This window comes from Octopus bimaculoides, chromosome 1 (genome assembly GCF_046866305.1).
Source record: "Octopus bimaculoides isolate indiv1 chromosome 1, ASM4686630v1, whole genome shotgun sequence".
In the NCBI taxonomy this organism is placed as follows: domain Eukaryota; kingdom Metazoa; phylum Mollusca; class Cephalopoda; order Octopoda; family Octopodidae; genus Octopus; species Octopus bimaculoides.
In genome coordinates, this window is record NC_142928.1 from 161,167,206 (window position 1) to 161,189,705 (window position 22,500).

At 33.3% G+C, this 22,500-nt stretch overlaps 1 protein-coding gene across 1 annotated transcript in view; it reads right to left on the reverse strand.

Moving 5' to 3' along the window:
* LOC106884407 (uncharacterized) overlaps positions 1-22,500 on the reverse strand; it is a 108,006-nt gene that overhangs the window by 82,213 nt on the left and 3,293 nt on the right. The window contains exons 2-9 of the mRNA XM_089361707.1: positions 11,901-12,231; positions 10,161-10,243; positions 9,528-9,632; positions 7,008-7,071; positions 6,748-6,815; positions 3,419-3,486; positions 1,511-1,565; positions 355-407 (exon numbers count right to left, since the gene is read on the reverse strand). Of these exons, the coding sequence (XP_089217833.1) occupies positions 355-407; positions 1,511-1,565; positions 3,419-3,486; positions 6,748-6,815; positions 7,008-7,071; positions 9,528-9,632; positions 10,161-10,243; positions 11,901-11,955 (551 nt within the window). The 5' untranslated portion in view covers positions 11,956-12,231. The remainder of the gene's footprint in view (positions 1-354; positions 408-1,510; positions 1,566-3,418; positions 3,487-6,747; positions 6,816-7,007; positions 7,072-9,527; positions 9,633-10,160; positions 10,244-11,900; positions 12,232-22,500) is intronic.

Genomic DNA, 22,500 nt, shown 5'->3' on the forward strand with positions numbered 1-22,500 from the left:
TTGCAGAGCTTCTGAGCTTGGTCAGAGAAAAGAGGAAGATTTTGATGTCCTAAGACAGGAGACAAGGTCTGAATGCTTGCAGCAAGAAGGTGGTTTCTGTTAAAGATATCTAAATGTCAGATGAAGTTAAATCGTTCAACAGATTGAGTCTACCACTCTAAAACAGATACAATCCATCCTGCAAGTTTCCATTTATGATAGAAGACACTTGTCCAGAGTGGCTATGCTGTAGGATTGAACTGTTTGACGAAGTGAGTAGTAAAGAGAAGACAATGACTGAAGCAGACGTTAACTCGAGAAAGAAATACATAATAACGATATTATTAAAGACCTGGAGAAATTTTACAAACTTACATTTTTTTCTTGGGAAAACACATTTCTGTGCTGATTACAAAAGAGAATGTTACCTGAAATGATAGAAATTATGAATATCAGTAATTCTTCAACCATTGACTCTTATGTTAATAAAGCTGAGAAATGATCCTGCTCTTTGGCAACCATTTTTATCTTTATCTTCTTTCAATAATACATCTTCATCAACTATGTTGCATTTGTTCTCAAAATCTTAACCAGAAATTCCTTTACTAACCCCTGTTCTGGTTACTATTACTAGTTCCTCTAGTTTTATTTCTTTACTGTTAATACCATTAGAATAATCAAATACATTTGTGTATTGCTTTGGCAATACATAAGGAGAACAATCTCTATTAACCAACAGATGCATATATCAGTGGCATTTCGGACAACTGCTTATGATGTGGGTGATATCTTCAGTGTGAACTCCACAAAGTCTGCATTGGTTGTCACGTTTTACAGCTTTATCTCTTTTGTGCATCAGGTACTTGGTTGATATTTCCTGTTTCTTGATTGCAAATGCATACTCTTGAAAGTGGGAGTTGATAATCCAGCTATTCATCCATGATAAACTGCTTTGATGATTGATGTTACTATCATCACGGAGCTTTCTAGTAACATATCCATGCATAGTCTTCTGCTCATGTAAGCTCATCCTTTCATCTGATGATATGTTGCAGTAGAGCTGTGTGACTTCTATGGGCATGTATTCTAGGTTATCAGACAAAGAGTGTTGCTCAAGGAGCTGTGTTCCCAAGTCTCATGATGTTATCAGTTTCATGTATGCAAACTTGTTCAAGGGATGCACTTCGACACTTGGTGGTTAAAAGATGCTGCTGAAGGGATATGATGCGACATTCAGAGGCATGTATGTATGTATGTATGTATGTATGTATGTATGTATGTATGTATGTATGTATGTACATGTATGTATTTGTATATATTAATATCTATATTTACAAAGACAGATCAGTGGCTTAGTAGAATTGGAATGTTGAACAAAAAAACCTTTTACATGTCACCTACTTCTTGTAAAAGTTTGCCTATTCCTGTTCTAAACTAGTTCAAGAGTCTAATCCAGCTTTATCAATTTATACCGTTTTATTGATAGATTCACTAGAAGAACTTTTTAAAAACTGCAAAGGATTTCACTTACTGCTTGCCCATTATGGATACCATAACAAGAGGATGTTTCAATCTGTGTTTTATATCTGGAAAAAGAGAAAAATTCCATTTATAATATATGTATTAGTTTTGTACTATATTTGCATTCTATATTTGCAGTTGATTCTCCATACAACTGTAGGCAGGAAATGTTTGGAAAATTTTGGGTTTTATTGCAGAAATTGTTTTTGTAACATAAATGAAAAAGTACAACTTGTTCGTTAGACAGACAAACTGAGATTAGCAAGATATATGTTTTGCAATCCATTGGTTATAAGTTGTAAAGCCTATACTTATGATAGTCAGTAATCTAAAGTTTTAATTTCAAAATCATTACGCTTTATATTCATAATCTTAAATTAGATAAAACTTACTACCTCTTTTTTTAGATAACTACCTAGACATGCACAGACACGCATGCACACACACACATGCACACACACACACATGCACACACACACACACACACACACACACACACACACAAGAAATAGCTTTCTTACCAACCACATGGTTCTGGGTTCAGTCCCACAGCGTGGCACCTTGGGCAAGTGTCTTCTATTATAGCCTTGGGCCAACCAAAGCCTTGTGAATGGATTTGATAGACAGAAACTGAAAGAAGCCCATTGTGTGTGTGTGTATATATATATATATATATATATATATATATGTAAATGGATGAATGAATTATCCTTTGTTTACAGTTAACACGGAAAATTCAATAAACAGTTACCAGGGTAGAAAGTAAAAGAAACTGAATAGCATCTGCGCTCAACTCCATTTATTTACTTATATATATATGTATGTATATATTTGTGTGTCTGTGTTTGTCCCCGCCAACATCACTTGACAACTGATGCTGGTGTGTTTACATCCCTGTAACTTAGCAGTTCTGCAAAAAGGACCGATAGAATAAGTACTAGGCTTACAAAGAATAAGTCCTAGGTCGATTTGCTCAACTAAAAGTGGTGTTCCAGCATGGCCACAGTCAAATGACTAAAACAAATAGAAGAATAAAAGCGTATATATTTACTTGCATATTTTATGTGCTTACTCCGGTATATATATATATATATATATATATATATATATATACATATAATATATAATAATATTAGGGACAAAATCCAAAATTACAGGTAAAAACTCAATTAAAATCAATTTATAAAAAATTTATATATATTAAAATATATATAAAATATATAGTTTTAGGGAAAATAACCAAGTTTCAAGAACTCATCGATGAAAATCCACTATCACATATAGAAAAATTAATAATTAAAAGCACAATAAATGAGTATAATATAGAACAAAGTAAAGATAATAAGATAAAAATAATAAAATGACTACACGTGTTTCATAACTAATTTTCAAATAGAAAGGAAATTTGAATCAATTAAAATCAATTAAAATTATCGAAAATAAATTCTATTCAAAAATGCAGCTAATCGTCAGGTTGCAAATAGAACAATAATTATAATAAATAGATATATATATCAACCAACAATAAGTACCAAATGAATTTATATGAAATACTTATTTTATAAAGATAGAAAAATTATAAAAAATATAAAAATATTAAAATAATAAACATTCCATAATCATCCATTCATCCATTATAATATATGCTAACATGTATATTATATACAAAAACCAGCTTACATATTATCGTTTTAAATACAATTTGAACAAAGTTTAAGGTTATGTGATAGTGGATTTTCGTCGATGAGTTCTTGAAACTTGGTTATTTTCCCTAAAACTATATATTTTATATATATATATATATATATATATATATATATATATATATATATAAGTATATTTTTATTGATGTGTGTGTGTGAAAATTGCAAGGATTTCAAATAACAAGAAAAAAAAGAGAACAATAGATTATACTTACTTCTGATTACAATCACTTTTCATTACTACCTTTAAAGGTTTTGGTGCATTAACAGATAATTTGATATCCTTTGTAAAAGAATATAAAATGAAGTATTAAATTTTCTACCAAATTTTGGTTGAAATCTTGTTCTATTAGTTACCATAAGAAAAATTCTAAGTGTTCAAGTTCAACAAAAATTCAAAGATAAATTTAAGTTCAGTTAAACTAATTTGTGAATTTATTTATTTCATAGTAAAATAAAGAGAGGTCAAAAACCATGGTCAGTTAAAATGACTCTAACATTTGCCAAAAATTTGTGGCATTGTGCCAATGTTAGAAGAAATCCTTATTTTAACCCTTTAGCATTCAGCTTACTCTGTTAAGTGTAATGCTTATTTATTCAAATTGTTTTGAATTATCATACATTATCTTGTAATCTCAAAATTTTGATGATGTGCTTGCTTATTTTTAGAATGACATTGTAGGGTAGTTCTGAGAGGTCAGATCTAGCCAGTTTGAACATAAAACAGGTAAAGTATTTAAGCCAGATATGGTCAATTTATTGCATTTTTTTAAAGAGTTGTCAATTGACAGAACTGTTTGAGTGTCAGACAAAATGCCTAGTGGTATTTTTTGCAGCACTTTACCTTTTGAGTTCTTCCCAAGGTTGATAACAATAAAATAGCAGTCAAGTGCTGGGTGCAATTTGATTGACTTGCTCCTCCCCACCTCTAAGTTCTTTCGTTGTGTCTATGTTAGAAACTATCATAAAAAAGCAGGACTGCTTATTAATGTAGAACTATGTGACAACTGCAATACTCTTAATCAGATGCTTACTGCATTAATGAAAAGACAAACAAAAGTGGTCTTTTATTGTTGTTGTTTTATTTGATGCTGTTTTGCCTTAGGTCACCATAAGAAGACCTATAATCAAAAGGCATTCCACTGTTTTTCATTTTTGCTTTTTTTTTTTAAATTTTAATTTCAGAGACTACCTTGTTCAGCGAATCTTTCTTTATTGAGTAAATAATGTATGATTTGAAAATTATTTTGCTGTTATTTCTAGCAGATAAAGTAACTGTGCAAAAGCTTCCACATCAGCTTGTAAAAGAGCATATATTCTGATGTATAAGGAGAGGTGATAGATGTGACTGTTTATGAAAGAGTTCTTCATTAGATAAGAAACTGCCTAGTAGCCCTACTATAGTAATTGATTATCCTCTAGTAAAATTTGATTTATTCTATTACAATTTAATACAGCTCATTCCATATTCAGGTTGAGTTTAATAGAACTGAATGCTTTGGTCAGAGAACTCAAAGTTAATGGAATTTCAGAACATATCTGATAGGAAAATTATTTATTAGAACTGAGTGTGCAAGCAAAAGACAAGTTAAGTGTCTTGTGGTTAGCTGCTTCCATTTGTAGCAGATCTTTGGCTCAATTTGAACCTTGGCTGTTTTCTCTGCAAATGGAAATTTTTCATAATCAAAAGCAGGATCTTTCAAATTGATTGATGACATCATGAAAAATTTAACCAATGATGCTCAATTGCTGCATATCAAACTTATTGACTGATACCAGTAAAATTAGAAATGGGTCAAAAGTTGTTGAGAGCTAATCAGTCAAACTCAAAGTTAAACATATCTAATAAGATAGCAGCAAAAAAAAAAAAAAAAGAAATGGAGAGGACAGACAGCTAGAGGAGAGCAGAGGATCAGTGCAATCATGTGTTAAGTCAGACTAAGTTTAACATCACTTGTTCTACAACCAGACTTGTCTGCATGAACAAGCAACAAAATGCAACAAACAAACTGTTTTTAATTTGAAATTCAACCATAGCAGGGACACTTATATTCTTACACTCACCCTTTCTCTGCCTCCTTCTCCTTATAGCTGTCATCTAAACACAGCCACACAAGCTGTCAACTGAATCACTAATATGAGCACAATGTTCTCTACTGGATCCTGGCTGCACAGAATTACAGAATTAGAACACAACATTAATCTCATTTTCTGATGTTAGAGAAAAGCTGAACATTAGAAGCATCAGTTGTGGCGTGCAAGAGAGACGATTGCGCTGGTATGGACATGTGGTGAGAATGGAGGAGGATAGCTGCGTGAAAAAGTGCCACACCCTAACAGTTGAGGGAACCCGTGGAAGAGGTAGGCCCAGGAAGACCTGGGCTGAGGTGGTGAGGCAAGACCTTCGTACATTGGGCCTCACCGAGGCGATGACTACTGACCGAGACCTTTGGAAATGTGCTGTGCGTGAGAAGACCCGGCAAGCCAAGTAAGATCGTTGCCAGTGCCCCTGGACTGGTTCTTGTGCGGTGGCACATGAGATGCACCATTTTGAGCATGGCCGTTGCCAGTACCGCCTGACTGGCTCCTGTAGGATTTTCGAGCGAGATCATTGCCAGTGCCCCTGGACTGGCTTGTGCGAGTGGCACATAAAAGACACCATTTCGAGCGTGGCCGTTTTCGTGCGGGTGACACGTAAAAGCACCCACTACACTCTCTGAGTGGTTGGCGTTAGGAAGGGCATCCAGCTGTAGAAACTCTGCCAAATCAGACTGGAGCCTGGTGTTGCCATCCGGTTTCACCAGTCCTCAGTCAAATCGTCCAACCCATGCTAGCATGGAAAGCGGACGTTAAACGATGATGATGATGATGATGATTCTGTAAGTTTTTTTTCTTTTTCTTGGAACTGTTGTGTTCCATTTCTAACTTTAAACAATACAACAGATGATGATCTGAAAACAGCAGACTACTATTATGTTTCTTTGGATACTAATTCAAAGAACTAATTCCAAAGATTATAGGTAGTTACAAGCAACCGCTCTAGTATTGGTGCTATGATAAAATGCACCCAATGCACTCTGTAAAGTAACTGGTGTTAGGAAAACCACTTTACATGTAAAAACTATGTCAAAAATGGACTGTACAAGCAAAACATGGTTCCCTAACTAATCTAGGAGGGCAGGAACTTCAAATAAAAACTGACTAGATCCATGAAAACCTATCCAACCCAGTCCAGCATGAAAAGAAGACACAAAGTAATGATGATGATTAGGATACATATGTGTACATGTATAAGTATATATGAGTTTGACTTTGTGTATACTAGTATAAAATAATGTGGTGAGTTATGTTTCTTTACCGTTTCCTCCACAGCAAAAAGAAAAATATAAAGCTTAATTATTCAATTACTAATGACTGGTAAAATAAATTCTTGAACTGGTATGATCAATTAGAACCCCTTAAAAGGTGGCACCCCCAGCTTGACCACAGTCAAATTACTAAAACCAATGAAAAAAAAGAAAAGTGAAAATATTTGTTTACTTACACCTCCCAAACGGTTATGGGCATCTTTTTGTATTAAAAACCCTTTCACAGGCAAAACATAACCAGTATCTGGAAAATATGTAAACTGAACTTGAAAAATATTGTTGTCTTGAATTAAAGACATGTTACTGATTCCAGATGGATAAAAGACAGAAATAGGATTTGAACTCGGGCATACAACTAGATACTATAAGTATCTATTCTAGTTCTCTACCTCATTCTAATTTAATATACCTAAAATAAAGAAAAGAGAAAACTTACTTGGCACAAGTTGTAGAACAATTCTTTGAGGTTTCAAAAGTCTCTTCTTTGTAGCTCTTCTATTCTGCAGAGTAAACAAAACAAAACTTCCAAGTAAAATGAATTACCATATTTACTCAAGTACATTGTATTCTTGAATATAATGAAATCCTAACATTTTGATCCTCAAAAGTCAGTAACATATTTAATTCTCTTATCTATTTTTCTTTTACATTTGCATATAATGTTAACCCACAATTTTAGTTATTTCCTTTTAGTCAAGAGGGAAGGCTGTGCTCAGATCCTGTAGTGGGTCTTTGAAACTCATAGGAAGTAGGGATGAAGGTGTCCTGAAACCAAAGACCTGACCCAAATGCCTGCAATAGAGTGGATTCTACTAAAAGCATCCAAGGTACCAGTGGGGATATTAAATCAGGCAATGGATTAAGTCTGTTACCTATGTAAGCCATCATGAGAATTGAACTCAGAACACAATGAGCCAGAACAAATACCACAAGGTATCAAATCTGACATTCTTACAGTTCTGCCAGTCCACCATCCTGGATTGGTACTTTTTGATCAAACCTTGAAGGATGAAATGTAAAGTTGACCTTGGTAGGATTTGAACTTAGATCTTAGAGAGTTGGAACAAATACCACAAGGCATTCATTATGATTCAAGTTCCCAGTTCAAAAGGAATGGATGGTGACAGTCATCAGAATCCATGCAAACAGTGAGACTGGATGATGATGATTCTATCTGAAACTCTAATGACTCTGCCAGTTTCCACTTAGATGTGTTGTATTAAATTTCCTTTATTATGCTTGAGTAAATAGGGTATTTATGCATATATATATATATATATCATCATCATCATCATCATCATCATCGTTTAACGTCCGCTTTCCATGCTAGCATGGGTTGGACGATTTGACTGAGGACTGGTGAAACCGGATGGCAACACCAGGCTCCAGTCTAATTTGGCAGAGTTTCTACAGCTGGATGCCCTTCCTAACGCCAACCACTCAGAGAGTGTAGTGGGTGCTTTTACGTGTCACCCGCACGAAAACGGCCATGCTCGAAATGGTGTCTTTTATGTGCCACCCGCACAAGCCAGTCCAGGGGCACTGGCAACGATCTCGCTCGAAAATCCTACGGGAGCCAGTCAGGCGGTACTGTCAACGGCCACACTCAAAATGGTGCATCTCATGTGCCACCCGCACAAGAACCAGTCCAGGGGCACTGGCAACGATCTTACTTGGCTTGCCGGGTCTTCTCACGCACAGCACATTTCCAAAGGTCTCGGTCAGTAGTCATCGCCTCAGTGAGGCCCAATGTACGAAGGTCTTGCCTCACCACCTCAGCCCAGGTCTTCCTGGGCCTACCTCTTCCACGGGTTCCCTCAACTGTTAGGGTGTGGCACTTTTTCACGCAGCTATCCTCATCCATTCTCACCACATGTCCATACCAGCGCAATCGTCTCTCTTGCACACAACTGATGCTTCTAATGTTCAGCTTTTCTCTCAAGATACTTACACTCTGACGGGTATTCACATTGACATTACACATCCAACGGAGCATACTGGCTTCATTCCTTGCGAGCTTACATATGTCCTCAGCAGTTACAGCATATAAATTTAATGAATGGAGTAAAACGCATATTTTAACTGCATACTTTTATTTCCAACATATGTTTCGAAGATTACAAATTATATCATCCATAGGAATCGGCGATGTTAAAAATGTAATCTTCTCTTCAGGGAAATGCATGGGAACCAGCTTAAACGTAAGACATTTTAACCGAATATATATATATATATATATATATATATATATATATATATATATATATATATATATATATATATATAATAAGCTTATCAAAAGAAGAGGAACTATGTCTATAAACTTGTCAATTTGTTCTTGGTGATTGATGTAGTTGACATTCAATTTGAACATTTTTAAGTCAATATCTGCAGAAAAAAAACATAAGTAGGAAAGAATTTCAGGGAGCTGTCATTCTGGAAAGCAAGGACCAGGAAATGTGCTTTGTGAAGGGCTTGCAGGATGAGACACAGTAATGGTGACAAGAAGAATAGTGACTGGTGGAGAGAGACAGTCTGGATGGAGAAGGTAAGGATATACAGGGAGCTAGTTCATTAGAGTAGAGATTTTTGTAGTAGCAACTTTTTTTATGATTTAATCAGATGAGGAAGGGCACCCTTTCTAGGAGCTTTGAGGCTGTTAATTATCCTCAGACTAGAGGACTTGGCTTAAAGGCTTATGCAAAAATAGGAATGGTTCTTCTGACAGACTTTCACAGTTTCTTCTATTTACCAATTCTACCTACCAGGCCTCAAACCAGAGGCTTAGTCTGAATACTTGTAACATAGTGAATTCAACTAAATGCACCCAAGTGGTAGTGTTTAACTAGGCAAAATGTTAGGTTTTACACTTAAAGTTGCTACTGTTATTAAAGTTTACATATTTGCATAAAAATATTTGGTTGGAAAATTACATTCAGGAATACACATTTATTACCTTTTTCAAATGAGCTTCATTCACAGACTGATAGATTGAACTTTCAGAACAGCCTCCTCTCAGTAAAGTTCCTCTGGTTTCACATCTTGAGGCACCATGGAAATCCTTGAATTTGAATAATACAATTAATATTTTTTGTTAATGGTAAGTGGATTGAATGACACTTAGAATGGCAAAGTAATAGGTATCTTTTCTTTTATATATCTACATCCCAACTTGGATAAGTTATGATACACCATTAGCTTTCTTATGAGTAACGACATCACATTAAAGAACTTTCAATTCCTGGGGTTTCAGAGACTGTTTTTTTGTTTGTTTGTTTTTTTAAACACATGTCACATGAAAATTATTTAACCCATGTTATTATGGAAAATTAGAGGTAAAAATATTTAACACTGAAGAAAAACAGATAAGCAAAAAAATTGTCTAAATTTGTACAATGTAATATACATGATCTGTACATATACATGTGTGTGTTTGTGTGTGTGTGTGTGTGTGTGTGTGTGTGTGTGTTTGTGTGTGTGTGTTTGTGTGTGTGTGTGTGTGTGTGTGTGTGTGTGTGTTTAATTTTAAAAGAATTCAATATAATTTTTCTAATGTTGAAGTATTGCATAAAAACACACAATAACTTACAGGAGAGAGGCACCAGCTGCATGTCCCATTGCGTTGTATGCAACTCCCACATGTTTTCTCATGAATGCAATCATTACCAGCAACTGAAGACAAAAAAGACATTGCAAAGATCTGGATTGTTTAATTGCCTATTTATATAATCATTTTGTAATATAGAAATCTCACTTTATATGTACTTGATTCTAATAATTATTTTGTCAACTATGGAGGAATAACATTTAGAGAGATGATCTCACTGGGATTTGAACTCAGTATCTAGAAATACATAGCTACACATTACACTGTATTAAGTTTGGTGTTCTAACTATCTCAGCATCCTTGGTTACTGTATAATTGGCAGGTGTTGAGCCAATAAGGAAATCTCAACTTTTTAGAAATTGCGGTAGTCAAATCTCTCTCAAATTACACAATACTGTCTTTAAAAGGAAAGGAAGTGTTGGACAATGTCTTCTTGGATATACAAAAAAGACATGATGATTATTGCTGAAAAATAATTGATTCTAATTCTAGGTTTGCTTGATCAAAGATTACTTGATATTAAACAACAGCGAGAACTTGGTTTGGAGTAGACTTAATCTGTTACACATTTAACATCACTAATTAGCTGTTGGACTTCTCTTTAGAGGAGTCCTTTCTATTGCAAGCATACAAGCCTAGTCTCCAGTCTGAGAATAGCTTCCTCATTCCTCCCAGAAATCTTGGATGCTGCCCTCCCTTTTCTTTGATTAACACAAAAGCAAAGACAAAAAAAAAAAAAAACTTTTTTTTATCTGTAAATTTGTGAAGCTGAATTTAATGCTTCAATATTTTTGTGTGTGAGAGTGAAATAATTGAGCTTTTGTGGTTTGAGCTATGGCATTCATGCCTTTCTCAAGGAAGTGGAGTAAGTGAGGAGGTCATAACAACATTGTTATATTTCAGGATAATCATTTTATCTTTTTTTGCCAAATAACCACAGGCACATCAGGAATCTTGCAAAACAAATGTATAAAATATCATAACAACAGTCATAACCAAAAGCTGAATCAGGTCATTACTATTTAGACTTACAACTCATCTTTTTAGATTCCATACATTTAACTGATTACATCTATTATAGTGTATGACTTGTGCTTGTTTTATCAGTATCAACCTAGAAGGGATGATGTTCAAATTCAACTCCAGCAATCTTGAACGCAGTGTTGATAGACAAACTAAATAGTATAAAGCATTTAGTTCGGTGTGCTTCTGTTTCTGTCACTCCATCATTTTATATTAGATAAATTATTGATTTCTAACAATAGCTCATGGACGGAAACCATAAAAGCAGGTGTCACCAATTAGCTTAAATTCAGTATGTTATTGATATTTATTTTATTGACCCCAAAATGGACAAAACACCATGCCAATCTTAGTAAGACTTGAACTCGGAATGTAAACAGACATAATTAATCCTTTAGCATTTAAACTGGCCATATCTGGTCTCAGTATACTACTTGCCGTATGTTCAAACTGGCCAGATCTGGCTTTTCACACTTACCCTACAATGGCTTTCTAAAAATAAGCAATCACATCATTGAAATCTTGAGGCTACAAGTTAATGGTATTTAATTCAAAACCATGTGAATAAATTAGCATGACATTTGACAAAGTAATCTGAATGATAAGGAGTTAAATATTACAAAGCATTTTGGTAATTGTTCTGATAATTTATATCAACCAGCAATCCTCATTAGATTGAATATTAAAGGTAAAACTTACCATTGTATGCAAAAAGACATATCAACAAAAGACAAAAGTTTATTTGGCTTGACATGATTACTTAAATTCCAGAAACAACAAACTCTTATGAAATACAAAGTGAAAGAAATTACTCTGTGCTAGAAGTCAAATCCATCCACAAGCATACAAATATAGAGTGGGGATTCTATAGAATTTCATAAAGTTTGTTTACTGGAATATGTCTTGAATATAAATGAATGAAACTAAAGTGAAAATTCAGTGCTATGAAGTTTTTTGTTTTTCTTTCAATCTGGTGTTTTAAATCATCTGGTTAATCCGTTAATCCTTTTGACTTTAGACTAACTTGAATCTGCAAAAGAGAAACAAAAAATAAAGAAATGTTAATATTTTTCTGGAATTAGATGAATTCTTAGAATTGCTATTCAACTTAAGTTTAGGTTTTGCATTAACCCTTTAAATACCAACTACACTGAGACCATCTTTGATTCCATGAATAAAACTTCTTCCGTTAAAGTGATCTAAATTAAGATCTTCCATCAAAATTCCTTTCTAATTTTATGTTCCAAATCCCAGCCTAAAATTGACAAAGTTATTTTACAAAATACTTCATCATTTTTCAAAAATTTAATTGAAGGCAGTGTACTTCAACAGAAGTATGGTAACTAAAGGGTTAAACAGATGACAGACATTTCTTCCTCTTGATAAGATGTCTATCACCAGTAATTTTCCCAATATCTTTATTCTTCACAGCTACGTCAACAGAATTGTTCTGCACAGAGACATAATGGACATTGAATTTAAATCTATCACAATTGAGCAAGCAGCTCACTTCATTCAGCTACACAAACATTCAATATGTATAAAAATTTGTGTAGAGATTTTATCATATATCTCTTGTGTGACAACATTACAACAGATGTGCCTGGGTTGATGTGACTAACATATGAGTGCAGATATGGTGAAGTGATTAAGGATGGAGTTGAAGCTTGATACTCATCCATGGAGATTTTTTTTAAATTACAGAAAATTCTTGTAATAGTATCAGGAATATAAACAAACAAACAAATAAATAAATAAATAAATAAATAAATAAATAAATAAATAAATAAAGCTTTGGCTGACTTTGTTTATCCATTCATTCATTCATTTGAGTCAACTCAAAATTCATGTTGAAATTAATATCATCATAATAAGAAAAAAATTTAATTCTGTAGCAAAAAATGTGACGAATGAATGGAGATTGAGGGCTGCTCCAATTTACATTACAGGCAACCCATCTAGAAGAGCAGTAACTCTGAAATAAAATTGAGGCAGGCTAGAGGAGACAGTTTGGTCTTGCCACAGAAAACCTCTCTGATGCTTGTGGCATGATAAAAAGTATTCAGTCTACACTGTAAAGTGGTTGGCAATAAGAAAGATATTCAACTGTAAAAATGTTAGCAAAAGAAAACAAATCATGACATACACAGCAACAAAGTTTAGTAGATTTCTATGTTATTGTGTGTGTAACAGTTGATGAATGACCACAGCAAGTGTCATGAGGCCCACCCATCCAGTCCATACCAACATGGAATAATGGATGTAGAATAATGATGATGATGATGATGATGATGAGGTGGAGGAGGAGGAGGATTATGATGATGATGATTTTATATTTTTTGAAGGCATTAGTAGAACTGAGAAATTTAGTTTGCTTAATACAGATTCCTATGAAAGTTTCATAATTTAATAAATTTGGTCTTGTTTGTTTCTGGTATTTTCTTTTTATTGCCAAAGCTACATTTTTTGCTTTAAGCTCTTTTGTAATTTTAAATAAATAATTATACAGAAATCTGACGAAAATAATTATGAAAAAAAAAAAAAAAGTAAGAAAGAAAAAGAATAAAGAAAATTTTTTTAAAAAAGATAAAAAATACTAATTTCATATATCCCAAGATGCCTGAAGAGAGTTGTGCCATTTCAAAATCAACTTTTTTTTTTTTTTTGTGTGTCACAGAAAATGTGTAAGAACTATATCTGAAATTAAATTATGAGTGTTGTTCCGTACAAAGGCTAGCTTCAATAGTTGCTGTCTGTTATAGTCATAAAAAACCCATCTCTATGTCTGTCTGTCAATGTCATTTTTTTTTTGTTGTAAAATACACTTTGTCCCCATGGTAATTAAAACACAGTGTATTATGTTTCTAAACATGGAAAAACCATTGCACTATAAGAACTTTACACAAAATAGTTTTTAATTCATCTTATTCAATGCATTGTAATTACTGAATGTATCATTTCACTTTATTTTGCTAAACTTTAACACATGTGTAAACATCTTGGGTCATTTCATTTATGTTTTCTTTTATGAAACTTTTTTTTTTTTCCTTTTTGCAACTTATACATGTTTAAATATCGTCAGATATAGTGCGTGTTTCAATATGTGTATAAAACAAATATTTATCTATCCTTCCATTCCACTTTTCAATTATCATAGTGTGACAAAATATACAAGACAACATAGAAACAAGGGGAGTGAGTGAGAAATGTGAATTGGAGTGCTGTTATATAATGTTAAGAAATCTGATAAGAATGAGAGAAATTATGTACTGAATTGATTTCTTAGTTTATTATTATGAGACAGAGTAAGACAGTGAGCTGGCAGAATTGTTAGCAGGCTGGGAAACATGCTTGGTAGTATTTTGTCTATCTTTATCTTCTGAGTTCAAATTCTACCACGGTTGACTTTGCATTTCATCCTTTCAAGGTCAATAAAATAAGTATCAATTGAGCACTGGGGTCAATGTAATTGACTTACTCCTTCCCTGAAATAGCTGGCCTGGTACCAAAATTTGAAACCGTTATTACAAGACAAAGTGAGTTAAACCATACGATGGCTCCATAAATGTTTATATTACTGTAATACTTTGTAAATAAAATATTTTGTTTTCATAAATCAAGATGAGTGAGGCCAAACTAAATTGTTTATTGATGATTACAAATATTGATTATTTTTTTTACTTTGGCACAAAGCCACACATATATTGGAGATGATTCTTACTTTGGTAAAAAGCCACAAATTTATAAGAAAGGAAGTTAGTTGATTGAATTCCTATGAGTGCATGACTAATGTTTATTTCTCATGATGCTAGAAGGATGAAAGGCAAACATGAACGTTTGCAGGATTTGAAATCAGAATGTAAGAGAGATAAAGTTAATTACTATTAGAAATGTAAATCAGCATCCCACTATTTCAGTTAAATTTAACCATATTAATTTATTATATAATGATGCTAGCCAATTTTTATGTGGCCATTCAACCTGCTAGATGTAATAGTTAAATTTCCTTCAAATTAGAGTATAATATGTTAAAAAGAATAGATTGGATAATGTGATTCTGAGTTTCCTATGCTTTGGGAAAAGATAGGATGGTCATGAATGGAATGCCTTTCTCCATAGAGCTGCTTGATCAAAGCAGACTTATGATGAAACAACAACATTACATAGGTACAGTGTCTCTGGTTTGCAAAGAAGTTAATATTAATTGAGATGTACACCATCTTTTCTTATTGGCATTTGTAGTTTTATAATTTGTTACAGAAGCATTTAATTTTAAAATTTATCAAATTAGAAGAATAGGACGTTGTGAGGTTCAAATTAGATCTTCCTTGATTTCTTTACTGTTTCTTATGAAATGTTCAGCACTTTTGTAAATATCGTTAGTTTAAATAAGGCGTAAAGAAACTTTTTGTATCAGGGGTAAATTACAAATGCATAGCAACATGCAGAATTTAATCTGTACTGAGAAAAATAATGAAATTTTAATTTTACAATTCCATAAGCCTGCAACATTATATCAAATTACTGAAGGCTTAAACAATTTCTTTTTCTTTTTTCTTTCTTTTTTTTTTAACTAACATTAAATTACTAGAGGCTTAAATCCTTTTTTAAAATTTTAATTGAATTACCAAAGACTTAAACTGGATTTTTTTCTGCATAGATTTTTAGAGATTTCATCAGCAGATGGTTTCAATTTTGAATGAGGGCAGAGTTATGCTCAAGGGTAAGGGGTGCTCCACCCTAGTTAAGGTAGTTAATACTCTAACTTGAACTAACTTCTTAATAGTCTGGCAAAAAAAAAAAGTCCCCTGCCTCGAGCGTTATTTATCCTCAGAAGCATAAATGCAGTTAAATGAAAACTATAAAGAAACGAATTATGCTTTTATCATGTGAAACAAATATTCTGTCTTTGGTGAAGTTACAATTCTAATATCGATAGTGTTTTCTATTATAGACGCAAAGCCTGAAATTTGAGGGGAAAGTCAAACTCAGCAGTATTTGAACTCAGAACATGAAAACAGATAAAATGCTACTAAGCATTTTGTCCAGCATACTAATGATTCTGCCAGCTTACTGCCTTACATTCTAATGTAGATAATAATGATATAATTCTGGTATAAATAATAATTATTCTATTTTTGATATAAAACCATAAATTCATAAATTTTACACCCCACACTAACTTTTCTCCATAATGTGGTAGTTGTGTACACCAAGAATCTATTCTCTCTGCTCACTCCTTTCTATGAAGTTTTGATAACAATGACTTCTAATACCACTCCCCAAACTCTTCCAATAACCATCACCTATTTGGCAATCTCTTTTACTTGTATCAAAGACGTCTATCTCACCTCATCATTTTTTTCTTGTCATTATTCTAACTGATTTCCATGTAAACAAATTCTCTTGGTTCACATACTAATGTTGGTTTTGGAAATAAAATGTAAAACAGAAATAAATTTTGAAAGTTCAGTCAGGTACTCTACTATTTCTGACATTCAAAGATGATCTTTATGAATATGACTTAATTCTCTGATAGTTCATCTACTGACAAAACAATGAAACCAGCAAGTCAACAAGGAATGAAACATAGAGATAAACAAGTCAAAGACGTAACAGCCTAATCTCTGTCAAATAATATTCCACTTGATAGGATTTTTTTTTTTTTATTATGAATAAGTCAGTAGAAGAAAACCAAAGAACTGATCAACCTCTTGCTGAACTGCTAAGTTAAGAGGACATAAACACACTGACACTGGTTGCCAAGTGGTGATGGGGGGACAAACACAGGCACAAAGATGCGTGCACATATATACATACATACATACATACATACATACATACATATATATACATACAATGGGCTTCTTTCAGTTTCTATCTGCTAAATCTACTTACAAGGCTTTGATCAGTTCAAGGTGCCACACAGTGGGACTGAACCCAGAACCTGTGGTTGGGAAGCAAGCTTCTTACCACACAGCCACACCTATAAAGTATATATATGTAGAAAGGTACATATTGTAATGTAGTAAGTCTAGTGCTTTGAATATCTTAAAACCTTTCAGCACTGTATAACTAATAAGAGTTTATCTAGCAGGAAACCTATTTGTGGTCACTCAGCCTGCTAGAAATAACAGCAGCCACATGTCTATACCATCTATAGTCTTTTAAGAAAAGATAAACATATTGAACATTGTAGTCTCAAACATTCAAAAATATATGATGCTCGGTGTTGAGACATATTGATAATGCTTGATCAACACTGACTTATGTCTAAATAATGGGTTTTTATTAAGGCACAAGGCCAACAGTTTTGAGAGATTGGGGTTAGTTGATACCATTGATCCTAATACTTGATTGATGCTTTATGTTATTAATTCCAAGAGGATGAAATGCAAAATCAAATTTGGCAGAATTTGAACTCAGAATGCAAAAAGCCAGAAGAAATGTTGCAAGCCATTTTTTCTAAAGTTTGAGTGATTCTGCCAGCTCATTGCCTTCTTGTAGCTAAATAGTTACTTATTAAATATTTTATGTAAAACCACAAAATTTCTAATAAATGTACTTAATGTAAAAATATATATTATCTTAAAATTATTGTTGTAATAAGTATACTTCATGTAAAAAAAAATTACTTATGTAAAAATACATTTTATGTATTTAGTATCTTATATATGCAGTATATTTTACATAGAATTTATTGTTGTAAATAATATTTGTTATATATGTAAAATATTTTATATAAAAAATATTATTTTATGTAATATTTATAATTTATACAGAACTACAAATTAGAAAGATTAGATATGAGCTAAGAGCAATGCTAGTTGTAATGGGTCTGTTTCAATGTTAAACATGTGTACATAGTCTTATCTATTTGTCATCTAATTTTGTTTTTGTAGTGACTTTCCTCCCACATAATTAGCTTGGGAGACAGAAGTAACGTGAAATCAATTAGAAGTGTTGGCTGCTGTCAGTATAGGTTGTCATTAATGTGTGGGTAACCTTACCACAAGGTGAATAACTGATGTCATACAATGCCCTTCAAATGTTTTTCTATATAATGAACAACTGGTGTCATACAATGCACTTAATATTGTTTCAAGTTATGAGGTGGCAAGCTAACAGAAATGTTAGCACACCAGGCAAAAAGCTTAGCAGCATTTAGTCTGTCTGCATGTTCTGAGTTTAGATTCTGCCAAGGTCAATTTTGCCTTTCATCCTTTTGAGGTTGATAAAATAAGTACCAGTTGAGCACTGGCGTTGATGTAACTTATTTAGCCCCTTCCTTGAGAATGCCAGCCTTGTGCAAAAATTTGAAACCAATAATTTTTCAGATAATGAGGAAGTAGAAAATTAAGAATACTAGAATATTATGACGGAAAATTCTGAGGTCTTTACTTACATATTCTTCATTATCTATTACTAAGAAAATTTATAATTTTTGACATTTTTTTTCTTTATATAAGGACAATCTGGCATAACTTTATTAACCCTTTTGTTACCATATTTCTGTTGAGATACTCTGTGCTTCTTTCAATTAATTTTAAATATAACAAAGAATTTAATAAAATAACTTAGTTATCTTTTCCTCAGTAGGCCCTGCCCTGTTTAACATTATCCTGAAACAGATAAAAGAGGAAACAGATCCTATCAGCTTTAAACGGAGTCTAGACAGCTTTCTTCAAAGAATACCAGACAAGCCACCCATACCTGGATACAACTCACTCAATAAGAACTCACTACTTGAATGGACCACAGACAAAACTTGACTATAAAAAGGATTTAGATAATTCTATCAGGTGGTGCTATTAAGTTAGACATAGCCTGGACCAATCTTTGGTAGAAACATATCTAAGTTTATCATTAATCTAGTGTTAGAAACATAAATTGTGACTAAGATTTGGTAGAAGATTTTAATTCAGAACTTTTGAAAAGCAAGACAAATGGGATTAGAAAACTAGTGACTGCATTTCTATTCAAACAATGTTCCCTTAAAAGATTTCTATCCACGCCAAATTCTCAATATTTTTTTTCTCTCTGCAACATAAGGTAATACTTGTGAGTGTGTTCATCTCCAGTCCCTAACATAAACTGTAAATTTCTGCAGAAACAGTAATATTGACAGGCTGTACCTCAAAAGAAAAGAGGGAGGAAGAAGTTTATAATTAGAACAGACAACTTTTGAATGATACATATCATTCAGGCAGTACCTACTAGACAATGGAGCAAAAATAAATACATCAACCAAGTGCTTAAAGATTAAGAGAATAACATCCTGTGGATCAGATGTGAACTCTTTAAGAAACACTCATTTCCTGAAAATCTCCCATATGAATCCAGAAATGTAATCCAAAGAAATGTAGAGAACAATGCTGAATAGTAGTTTGTATGTTGGAAGGGGAATGGGAAGAATAAAATAAATAATTCAAATGAAGTTATAAAGATATTACAATGTTATGATTCACAGCAGTTTCATCTGAAAAACTATTAAAATTTCAAAAACTGTCACTTGTAGGAATATTGCATTTCTAATTACAGAAACGAAGAATAGTGAGATGAAATAATGTATACTGGAGAAAAGAATGTGAAAACAAAGGTTGTTTGCTGAGTCAGGAAATACAACAGCTCAAAATATTAAGAGAATTTTGAAAAATAAAAAGACAAATAAAGCAAAAAATTTAATAGGTGAAGTACCATATTCGATGGCATCAAAGACACATTGGCATTATTATTAGCAGTGAAAGCTAATGGGAGGCATAACTTTATGGGCCTCAGGGTGATCTTTTTGAGACCTCTATTTTCTGAAAATAGCGTGTCTTATATGCCATCAAATATGGTATATAAATATATAAATGAACAGTACATAAATTAGAAAACTTATAAAACAATAAATTGCTAAAATATGTCAATATGCAATTGAGATACGGGTCTTTTGAGTTTTATCAAAAACAGTTAGGGGAAACATCACTTGTGTTAACATTTGGTGTCAATCGCCTGAATTATATGGTCTGATCAACATTTAATCTGAGAACATCTAGGTAACATTTCATTCATTAGTCATTTAGCTTATTTGATGTAGGAATTTAAGAATGGTCTATTCAAGCAAGATCCTTTGCAATCTATGGCAAAGTACGCCAACCAAATGCCATTTATTATTATTAGTACTTAATGTACTAATGGACTTAGGAACACTATTACTCCAAACTAAACATAAAGGAATAATAAGGAAATTTTATCTTTTAACCTTTACTTGTTTTGCTCATTGGACTGGAGCCATGCTGGGGCACCACCTTGAAGGGTTTAGTCAAACAAACCAACCCCAGTACTTATCTTTCTTTTTAAGCCTGGTACTTATTCCATCATTCTCTTCTGCTGAGCTGCTAAGTTATGGGGATGTAAACAAACCAACAACAGTTGTCAGATGGTAGTGGGAGACAAACACAAAGACTTCTGGACAGATATATACATATGATGGCCTTCTTTCAGTTTTTGTCTACCAAATCCACTCACAAGGCTTTGGTTGGCCCAGGGCTACAGTAGAAGACACTCGCCTAATGTGGCACACAATGGAATTGAACCTGAGACCATATAGTTGGGAAGCTTCTTACCACATAGCCATGCCTGTACCTATTAAAATCCTTAATTTAAAAAAAAATTTAACTCATAGTTATGTCATAGTAATATAACATATTTCAAAGAAAAGCTGTCCCCTATTAACATAAAGGTGTGTATATACATACTCACACACATATATACAAACGTGTATCTGTGTAATTTTTCACGCAATTCCACCCAGCCATTTGACCATGAATCCCAAGACAAGAAAGAATCGCCCATGTCAAACTTATATGTATAGATTATGTAATATAGTTATGTGTATATATATATATATATATATATATATAACTTAGATAACTTAGATTGGTTTCAGTCATTATCGGCCCAGGCCACGACTAACTCAGTAACACCACCTGGAAAAGTCTTTTAGTTAATTATTTCGGGACACCATGGACCACTCGAGCAGAAAGTTGTTGGTTGAGATGTACCCAGATGTAGGTGGTTTATCTAGTATTTCCTGGAGGAATTTGTCCAGGTACCGTTTGAAAGTTGTGGGGTCTTTTTCTACTTTCATTTCTTTTGGGATAACATTAAAAAGTGCTGGACCATTTGCAGTGAAGAAGTTGTGTTGCAATGTTCTTATGTGATGTGATCTTGACCTTTGTAGGGGACGCATTACACAGGGGCCTAGTCTTGGGTGAATTGTAAACATAATGCCAATACCATTTGGATAATATTGGTGGAATATTTTCCACATGGTGCAAATAATGTATCGCTCACAGCAGCATTGCAGAGAATAGAGCTTCAGCTGTTTAAGTCAAGCCCAATAATCAAGTCCTATCATGCCATTTTTTTTTGTGATTGATCTTTGTGGCACTTCGATCCTCATTATGTCTTGTTTTTTGTAGGGGGACCACAATGGGCAGCAGTATCCGAAATGGAACCAAGCAAATGTAGAGAAGAGAAGGATGATGGTTTCATGATCCCTAGATTGGAAAGTTCTGAGGATCCATGAGCACATTCTGCAGGCAACATCGACTTTTTTGTTGATGTGCACACTCCAAGTAAGGTTGCTGTCAACAAAAATTAATATAAACAGCAGTTTACAATGTTTTACCAAAAAGGAGAATTATAATTGTCACTAAATGTGACTAGGGTCAGTTACACACACACACACACACACATATCTTTTAAATTTGCTTATGGTAACATTTTGAATATGCAAATAAAGCTCCTATTCCATTATGCTGGCCACTATCAAATGATGCTGACTAGTGAACCAGTTTATTGGGGTTGCATCAAGTTATGCCGATATAATGTAGGATAAATATAATAATAATAACAATAACCCTTGGACGGAATTTATAAACATTTAATGTGGAAACATATGTAGCTCACTAAGGGTGAGCACTTTAGTGCTTATTTCTAGCAATTTAGGTGCTATTCACACCCTTAGTCAAGTTTAGTTACCTCCACCAAAGAAGGAGGTTATGTTTTCATCAGCGTTGGTATGTCCGTCTGTGTGCAAAATAACTCAAAAAGTGTGAACGGTATTTGATGAAACTTGCAGAAAAAGTTGGTAATGACACAAGAGACAGATGATAAAATTTTGGTAGTGATCCAGGAATTCTTATGTATTCTTGGAAGGATTTTGCATTTGTTATATTTATTTTACATATCTTGGCATTTGAAGCAGCTTGAGTTATGATAGTTTGAGCAAAAGAACTGGCTATTGTAA